A 10,092-nucleotide genomic window follows, 5' to 3' on the forward strand; every position below is an offset into this window, starting at 1 on the left:
ACATCTTCAGTTTAGATTTACTCACCCGAAATCCGATTCTTCATTTAAAGAAAAAAAATAGAAAAGCGTTAGTTTAGAGAACTGCTTTATACATTGTAGAGATACATAGATACATAGAGATATTATAGACAAAACTCACCCTCGCCGTCATCCAGTCCAGCCTGAAATAGGAAATAGAGAGAGTAAGCAGAGGACATTGGTATATTGCTGAGCATGAGACCTCCTTCTGTGCCCATCTGACCTATGTGCTTGGATGGGATAGGGTGTAGGTGGGGGCACTATTACACTGCTCATCCAGGATTAGACACACAGTCATTTCTTCCAAAAACAGACGGGGGGCTGATTTAGTGGGCTATGAAGTAAAATGGTCAGATTTGTAATCCCGCTGTCAGTCCGCTCTGTGGAGAAGGTGGGGGGCAGCCCGAGGACCATATGGATAACATCTAGGTTTTTCCATGTGGTCCTGGGGCTGTCTCTACCTTTTCCATAGAGAGGGCAGACAGCGGGATTACTAAGCTGGTCACATTGCTCTTGCATACTGCTCCCCAGTATCTTCATTGCTTCTGCCCGCTGTCCTTAGCCGCTGGTGGAACTCCAGAGATGGTCTGTGAAGTTCCACTGGCAGCTGCGGACAACGGGCAGAAGCCAGGAAAATATGGGGGAGCGGGCAGAAGCATCGGGGAGCGGGCAGAGGTATGTATATACTTTATTATTTTCTTTATACAGTTATCAGCCATCGGCCGTGATCATTATTACACGTAGTGATGCGCAGTCGGCGGCCAATGTTTGTAGGTCAGGACCAAAAATAACCAATCAGTCGATGATCATTGTCTTTATTACAAGGAGCAATAATCTGCAGAATCGGAGCTCCTGCTAGGAGGACCCCACTCTTTTCTAGCTGAGTGTCTGTTTGTGAACCGGCACACTTATGTTTGTGAATTTTCCCATTGGAAAATTTGCCCTTGATCCAATATAGTGGCCATCAAAACGGTGACCAGAGTCTGAACATCGGCCGTTGTTCCTGCACTAGTGGCCGTAAATAATGGACAAGTCAATTGATTGTGCAGCTGTAGCTAACAACCGCCATTGTTCAATACAGCGTGTGAATAAAAAATGCTGTTTGCATAGAGTTCAATGCAGTGCAATCTTTTATCACAAGAACGGCCGTTCTTGTCATAAAAAATACATTGTGTGCGCTTAGCTTAACACTGAAACTGGTGTCGCCAGCCCACAGCAACCAATCACAGCTCAGCTTTCAGGAGAATCTGTCAGGTCCATACCAGGTACAGAGCTGAAGACACAGGCAGAGAGGCGATAGAGAGAGAATACAAGGGAAGCCTGGGTCTTTGTCTAATTGCTGCATGGTATAGACCAGTCCCCATATGTATACTGCTTGTAGATGAATGGTGGTCTGCTCATCCTGAATGTGCAGGGTAGGAGGATGGAGATAGTAGGGAGCAGCTTTGTACCTAATGGGACCCATGTCAGGTGCACCAAACTACCCCTGCTCGCTCAGGGACCTGTCAGGGCAAAAATGCCCTAATGTGGGTGGAGCCATATGCTACACCCAGGGCATGTGACTGTGCCAACATGTGATGTTCTTTTTGGGCCATTTTTTGTGTGTATTTTTTTTACAACTTTCTTTGTTTTGGCGCAGGCTACAAGCTGCCGTAACAATCTCCACCGACTATTCCTTGTGGATGGAACCAGTTGGGAGTAAATGATAGGGTGACCATAGGGCATTGGAGAGGAATTGGACCGGGCAGGGGTCGCTTTTATTAGGGTGCTTACACCCCGACAGGTCTCTGAGCAAGCAGGGGTAGTTTGGTGCACCTGACATAGGGCCTATTAGGGACATAGGTGCTCCCTACTATCTCTACCCTCCTACCCTGCACCTTCGGGATGGGCAGTATACATATACATATACATTGTACATATACAAGCAGTATACATATGGTGAGATTGTCATATACTTTAGTACAGGGGCGTTGATAGGGTCCTAAAACATCCGGGGCATGCCGTCATAAGCGGACAGTAATAATGCCTCCTGCTGTGTCCCCATATAGTAATAATGCCTCCTGCTGTGTCCCCATATAGCAATAATGCCTCATGTTGTGCCCCCATATGGTAATAATGCCCCGTGCTGTACCCTCCGTATAGTAATAATGCCCCCTCTGCTGTTAACCCGCAATTAACCCGACCACCATCCCCACACACACAACCCCACCTGACCCCCTCCACTATCACACTACCCCACCTGACCCCCTCCACACACTACCCCCCACATGCACACTATGCCATTTGACACCCCCCCCCCCCACACACACACACGCACATAGTTCCCCTTATGGTAGCTAATGCCCCCACAGTACCCCATATAGTAGCCAATCCCCCCACAGTGCCCCATATAGTAGCCAATACCCCATAGTGCCTGGTATAGTATCTAATTCACCCATAGCGCCCGGTATAGTAACTAGTGCCCCATATAGTATCCAATTCCCCCCAATAGTGCCCCATATAGTATCCAATACTCCCCAATATTGCCCCATATAGTAGCCAATACCCCCATAGTGCCCCATGTAGTATCCAATACCCCCCAATAGTGCCCCATATAGTAGCCAATACCCCCATAATGCCCATATATCAAGTACCCACCAATAGTGCCCCATTTAGTAGCCAATACCCCCCCAATGGTGCCCCATATAGTATCTAATACCCGCCCATATAGTAGCCAATACGCCTCAATAGTGCCTCATTTAGTATCTAATCCCCCCAATAGGGCCCCATATAGTAGCCAATACCCCCCCTAGTGCCCTATATAGTCACCCAATCCAGCTCCTCCCCTCTGTGCAGTGCCCTACTATTGCCACCAACCCGGCCCCCGCACTTCCCCACCAGAAAAAAAACAAAACCTCACCTGTCACCCGTTCCCAGCAGCTCCTCTCCCGGCAGCGCGCGGTCTCCAGTGATCTTCCGGCGCAGGCAGCATAGTACAGAGACACTGCTTGGGTCGCTTGCCTCTGCAGCCTCTATAATTTATGATAAAGGCTGCCTGACACATCCGGCACAGGCAGCGTCTCTTTACCATGCTGCCGGCACTGGAAGATCACAGGAGACCGCGGGCCGCTGAGAGAGGAGCTGCAGCCGCAGCACTGCCCGTTCCAAAAGTGTCTGACAGCGGACAGCCTCCTTTTGACAGCCACAGCAGCCCCACGCTCCCGCTCTGTGCTGATTGGATTGGAGGAGCACGTCCGGGCAGGCAGTAGGTGAGCTGTGAGCCAGATGCGGCCATCAAAAGAGCCAAATCTGGCCTGCAAGACCGGGGCAGCAAAGATCTGTGGCAGAAGCCTCAGTGTTAAACAGAGACTCTATGAGAGGGCTCACACGCTTCCTCTCTCCTCCGCTCTCCGCTCCAAGAATTGACATGTCAACGCCGCTTGACATTGAGCCGGGTGTCGCCCGTACAGTTTGGGGCCTACAGTATAGCAGCTATTTGCCAGTAAATGTATGTTACACCTAATAATATATCAGAGTGCATTCTAATATATATATATCAACCCCTTAACGACATTGGGCGTAAATTTACGCCCTCGCAGCCTGCTACTTAACCCACCAGGCCGTAAATTTACGCCCGATGTTTACCCGACCGCTGCGTGTAAACACGCGGCGATCGGGTAATGATGGCTGCTGTTACTAACAGCAGACCACCATAGCTTGTCGGCACTGGGGGGGGATTAACCCCCTCCGTGCTGACGATCGCCGCTATTAGCTGATCAATTCAGATCAGCCAATAGCGGCGATCTGCAGCTTTTCGGGTCATCGGTGACCCGATGACCCGGAAAAAAATGGCGGTCGGTGCTGTCCGAGGACGGCACCGACCGCCATTACTGATAAAAGTAATGGTGGCCCGGTGCCACGGTCCCGATCGCCGTGATCGGCCGGCCGGGACCGATCGGCCGATCGCGGCGATATAAGTGCCCCCAAAGTGTAGGGGGGGTCCAGAGCAGGTATTTGGGCCATACTCACCGGATCCGTACTTATCAGTAGCTAGAGGGATGTTCAGCATGTAGAAAATGTTTTTTTTTTCCAATATTATTATTTTTTTTTTTTTCCCGCACCCTACCGCCGAGTGCTGATCAGCATTGCACGTAAGTGCGCTGCTAACCAGCGACTCATCCTATTTGGCGTAGGGTGTTTTTTTTCTATATCCTACTGCCACGGTCTGCTGATAAGTGCCGCACATAAGTGCGGCATTTATCAGCAACACCATTTTTGGCGTAGGTTTTTTTTTATACTGAATGTTAAAAAAAACATGTAAAAAACACTACATTACACTACACTACATTGAATAAAGTTTTACACTACACCACTACATACCCCATATACCAATCCCCGTATAAAGATGGCCCTCGGCGTGTTTTCGGTATCGGACGCATACGCTATTATTGTCTCCGACACCAAAACAGCCAGTGAGGATGAATGGGGGGATCCTTTTTTCCTCCATTCATCCTCATCCTCATCATCCAGTGACGTGTCTGGGGGTAGCGTAGCGTACGCTGCCCCCCAGACACGTCTTTTTCGCCAGTACCGTCCCAATAAGAGATGACGGTATGGCGTGAAATTCTACAAACTCTGTGTACACTTACAGGGTACACTTACAGATTTAGGGTACGTGCACACTGCAGAATGGCGAAGGATAACCCTTTGTGCATTCCGCAGCTGGCACCCACCGGCGGACGGATGCAGGCGCGTGTCTCCACCCATGTCATAGATTCCATTATATGCACGGGCAGATTCCATTGTCCGTCCAAACAATGAACACATTGGACGGAGAGCCGAATCCGCCCGTGCATAGAATGGAGTCTATGACACAGACGGAGACACGCGCCTGCATCAGTCTGCCGGTGGGTGCCAGCTGTGGAATGCACAAAGGGTTATCCTTCGCCATTCCGCAGTGTGCACGTAACCTTAGAGTGTATGAAGGAAGGGACACCCGAATCCAGCCCCCAGATGCCCCCCCCATCCTCAGAGTTAGTGGGAAGATCGTTCGGGAACTGATCTTCCCACTGCTGGATAAAGGTTACCACCCGTACGGGGATAAATTTTATACCAGCACCCCCTCTTCTGGTCCCTCGCTGCCCGAGCTACTGTACCTTGCGGCACGAATCGAAAATATCAGAAGCAGTAATAGAGCCCTAATATTTAGCAGCCATGGAGCGGACCCAGCGCTTCTGGATATGAAGGACCCCGTATCGCACCAGGACAACATTTTCCAGGTGACGTCCCCCACACTGGAAAACAGGAGACCCCAGAAAAAGTGCAGAGTGTGGCGGACGCCATTTTCCAGTGTGACACCTGTCCTGATCACCCCGGCCTCTGCATACTGGATCGCTTCAAGGCGTACCACACGTAATTGGAGTTCTACATTTTCTAATTCCTTCCCTTATTCCTATTTCAGGGGTCACGTTGATCCAGGGATTATTCTGATCGCCATTATGGAGTCAGGAAGGAATTTTTCCCCTGTGATGAGGCTACTGTCGTCTGCCTCACAAGGGTTTTTTTTGCCTTCCTCTGGATCAACACAGGTTGAATTTGATGGACATCTGTCATTTTCAACCTTATAAACTAATAATTGGCCTAATACCCCCAAATAAATTAATAATTGTCCCTTTTCCCCAACTAAATAGGCATGCCCCCTATTCCCATTAGAGGATGCCATGATGCAATTATAAAGCCTCTGTGCGGCCAGGACAGTAGAAACCCCCCACAAGTGACCCCATTCTGGAAACTACACCCCATAAGGAATCTAACAAGGGGGGCAGCGGGGATATGGCCCCCTGGTGACGGCCACATTTGGGACGTGAAAATGAAAAAAAATGGTATTTTTTATTTTCACGGCACATGTTCCACATATGTGCCTGTTACCAGTGGGGTCCATATGCTCACTGCACTCCTCGTTAGATTCCGTATGGGGTGTAATTTCCAGAATGGGGTCACTTGTGGGGGGTTTCTACTGTCCTGGCAGCACAGGAGCTTTGTAATTGCGACATGGTCTCCATCCTCCATTCCAGCCTCTAAATGGCGCTCTGTCCCTTTGGTGGCTTGCCTTGTGCCCATATGGCACATTATGTCCACATGTGGGGTATTTTCGTACTCATGGGAAATTACCCTACACGTTTTGCGTTCATTTTCTTTTTTAACCCCTTGTGGAAATGGAAAAAAATCAAGGCTAGACCAACATTTAGTGTAATTTTTTTAAAATTTTTTACTCTAAATCATTGATCTTGTCTTGATTTTTTAATTTTGACAAGGGGCTAAAAGAGAAAAAAAAACACAAAATGTGTAGAGCAATTTCCCCCGAGTCCGTAAATACCCCACATGTGGACATAAAGCTCCATGTGGATGCAGTGCAAGCCTCCGAAGGGAAGGAGCGCCATTTGGATTTTGGAGGTGGATTTGGCTAGAATGGATGATGAACGCCATGTCGCATTTACAGAGCCCTCGTGCTGCCAAGACAGTAAAAACCCCCCACAAGTGACCCCATTCTGGAAACTACACCCCTCATGGAATCTAACAAGGGGTGCAATGAGGATATGGACCCCTTGATGACGGGCACATTTGTGCCGTGAAAGTGAAAAAATGAAAATTTTCACTTTCACGTCACATTGTTCCACATTTGTGCCTGTCACCAGTGGGGTGCATATGCTCACTGCACCCCTTGTTAGATTCCTTGATGGGTGTACTTTTCATAATGGGGTCACTTGTGGGGGGTTTCCAGTGTTTTGGCAGCACGAGAGCTCTGTAAATGCGACGTGGCCCTTGAAATCCATTCCAGTGAAATCCAGCTTCCAAAAGCCAATTGGCGCTCCTTCCCTTTGGAGGCTCGTGCTGCGCCCGCTTGGCACTTTATGTCCACACGTGGGGTATTTCCGTACTCGGGAGAAACTGCGCTACATTTTTTGTGGTTTTTTTTTTTTTCCTTTTATCCGTTTGTGAAAATGAAAAATTGAAGGCTAGAACAACATTTTAGTGTAAAAAATACTTTTGTCTTTTTTCACGCCACATTGTTCTGAAAATCTGTGAAGCACCTGTGGGGTCCAGATGCTCACCGCACCCCTTGTTACATTCCTTGAGGGGTGTAGTTTTCTAAATGGTGCCCCTTTAGGGGTGTTTTTTAGGTTTTGGCACCCCAGAGCCTCTGCCAACCTGAAGTGGTACAGTCAGAAATGACCAAATATAGCGGAGGCATTAAAATTCACTAGGCGCTCCTTTATATCTGAGGCTTGTGGTTGCGTCAAATAGTGCAATAGGGTAACATATGGGGTATTTCTATAAACTGCAGAAACGGGGCAATAAATATTGGGGTGCATTTCTCTGGTAATTGGTTTATAATTATGAAAAATATTGGATTACAATAAAATCTCTGCACAGAAAATTTAAATTTTCAAATTTCTTGCACACTTAGCTTTTATTTCTGTGACTCCCCTAAAGGGTTAAAAAAACTTTCTAGATGTGCTTTTGCAGAGTTTTGGGGGTGCAGTTTCTGAAATGGGGTGCTTTGTGGGGCTTTCTAACATACAGTCCCCTCAAATACACTTTAAACCTGAACAGGTCTCTAAAAATATCTGATTTTGAAATTTTACAGAAAATTTGGAAATTTGCTGCTAATGTTTTACGCTTTCTATTGTCTAAAAAATGAAATATAGTTTAATAAATGCTGCCAACATAAAGTAGACATATTGCTAATGCTATTTAATATATAATTTATGTGGTATAACCAATTTCTGTATAAGCAGAAAAGTTTTAAAGTTGGAAAAATGCATTTTTTCACAATTTTTCACGTTATTTGGGGTTTTTTCATAAAGATTCGTTATAAGTATCGACTCCAATTTACAAGAAATGTGAAGTACAATATGTCACGAGAAAACAATCTCAGAATCAGCCGCATAGGTAAAAGCATCCCGAAGTTATTAATGAATAAAGTGACACTGTTCATATTCATAAAATTTGTCTCTGTCATTAAGGCCATTTCAGGCTCTGTCCTTAAGGGGTTAAAGGAGTACTCCAGTCATCATGCAAAAAATAAAATTTATTCTTTGAACTTATCTAGCAGACAATACACAGAACCCTGCAGACATGGTCATTTTTGTAATTACATATCAATAAATAGTTGTACCATGCCGGGTTTGTTACAGCGCACTCTCCTCCAGTGCTCTCCTCCATTTGCGGCAAATCCGGAGCTCCATGCTGTCTCACACACGGAGAGTGACCGGCAAAGTTCCTCACCGCTCACAGCTAGGCCGCTATGGAGGATGGCCGGGCTGCTGTGCACTGGGGGGGGGTCCATAGCTGTGCTGCTTGACAACGTCCCGGCTCTACAAGCAGACGGGGAAGCCTGGCTCCACTACTGGCTTCCCCATCTGCCCGTATAGCCAGGACAATGTACAGCAGTCGTTGTGCCTTCCCCTCCATAGGCCATCCCCAGGACATTGTGCAAGAGAAGCCGTGGCCCCGTTTATCCATAGGGCACCTCCCCCTTGACAAACCCGAGCGACATGTCAGCGGTGCTGTATGATGGGGATTACACTCCAGGCTTCCCCATCTGCCTGTAGAGCCCGTAGAGGGACAATGTCCAGCGGCACCCCTCTTGTATGTCAGCATCTCAGTGGCTGTGTAATGGGGGGGGGGGGGATATCACTGCAGGCTTCCCCGCCACCCCCTCTGTGACTCTCCAGCTGTTAAATTCTTTATTTAGAGAAACAGCAGGGAAACACAACAACACTCCAGTGCACCAGTACACATAGCAAGTTGCCCACCAAAATAACACAGGAGCAGCTGTGTACAACTCCCATTATGCCCTGGTGACATTACATGACGGGAGTTGTAGTGATGCAACTTGGAGAGCTCCAGATTGCAGAACTACAACTCCCATCTTGTACCATCACCACAACATGAGGATGGCGCTTGTAGTTATACAACCAGGAGAGCTTCAGGTTGCAGAACTACAAATCCCATACTGTACCATATATATTATAATTGTTTTTTATTATTTGACCTTAGAGATCACACTGTAGGCCCTGATCCAGTGATAGCATTGTCACATATTACTGCACATGTGGATAAAGTCTTAGGCCAGGCCCATGGCTTATGTGTGCTATGTGATTTCCCTCTCTACCTTATAGGAGCATATTCCTTCCTATGTCCGCAGAGGTGCTGGAGATCACATAACACACACAGTGCATGAGCCCGGCCATAGACCACAGCCACTACCCAGCAGTTATCATGGCCCAACTAAGCCCCGCCCCCTGCATGGAACATGGCAAAATGGCAGTTGGAAATAGCTGAACATGGGGAATAAGTAACAGGGTGTAAGGTATTTATAGCTCCCCATTCTACACATCTCCTCCCATCACCACTGTCTCCTATGGGGGGGGGGGACCTATGTGATCATGTGACCAGGGAGGAGTATCTACAGGTACAGATACTCCTGGACAGGACACCCCACTATGTACACAACCCCATCTCTAAACATCCCACAGTGTATCCTATCTGCTATACCCTGCTATACTGGATGGGGAATTCTCACTCACATGTTCCTCGTAGACGACGGGAAAGTCCGTATCCTCCACGAACTGGTCCTCCTCGCTGTAGATGATCTTCAGCTCTTCCTCCATGACTATAAGTCTTCTCCTGTCGTCAATCTCTCACAAATCGCCTATGTGTGTGAGAAAATAAAAGATTACATGGAGAAAACTGATTAAAAATAGAAAATAACAAAACATACCAGGAGCCAATGGATATGCATACTTACAGTCCAACTACTAATAAAGCTCTGAAGGGTCCAGTTTGTAAACAAATTACATCATGGTTTTCAATAATCTTTATTTAAACATCTTAATACGAACACGTGTACTAACCATACAATGAACAGTCGGCCATTGGCAGGAATTAGGGTGAATAAAATCTTGGTCTATGCGCTCGGCTGTAGTTTTTTATTATGATTTATACTGATATTTGATAATGTTGCTAAAAAAAAAAAAAAAAAAAAAAAAAATACATTTAATAAAAGGTTCCAGTTCCTTCCTATAAGAA

The 10,092-nt window shown here is 47.0% G+C and overlaps 1 protein-coding gene across 4 annotated transcripts in view; it reads right to left on the reverse strand.

The window, feature by feature from the left end:
* The window catches only part of LOC138775218 (uncharacterized), a 28,634-nt gene extending 18,923 nt beyond the window's left edge, over window positions 1–9,711 (reverse strand). For 3 of the 4 annotated variants that reach the window (XR_011360524.1, XM_069955855.1, XM_069955853.1), the window contains exons 1-3: window positions 9,591–9,711; window positions 140–161; window positions 26–44 (exon numbers count right to left, since the gene is read on the reverse strand). Coding sequence is in view for 3 of the 4 variants with exons in the window: in XM_069955855.1 (XP_069811956.1) it covers window positions 26–44; window positions 140–161; window positions 9,591–9,674 (125 nt within the window). In the remaining variant the exon portion in view is untranslated. The remainder of the gene's footprint in view (window positions 1–25; window positions 45–139; window positions 162–9,590) is intronic. The other variant, XM_069955854.1, reaches the window with a different exon arrangement.
* Between the last annotated feature and the right edge of the window lie 381 nt (window positions 9,712–10,092).

Source organism: Dendropsophus ebraccatus, unplaced genomic scaffold (genome assembly GCF_027789765.1).
Source record: "Dendropsophus ebraccatus isolate aDenEbr1 unplaced genomic scaffold, aDenEbr1.pat pat_scaffold_1416_ctg1, whole genome shotgun sequence".
In the NCBI taxonomy this organism is placed as follows: domain Eukaryota; kingdom Metazoa; phylum Chordata; class Amphibia; order Anura; family Hylidae; genus Dendropsophus; species Dendropsophus ebraccatus.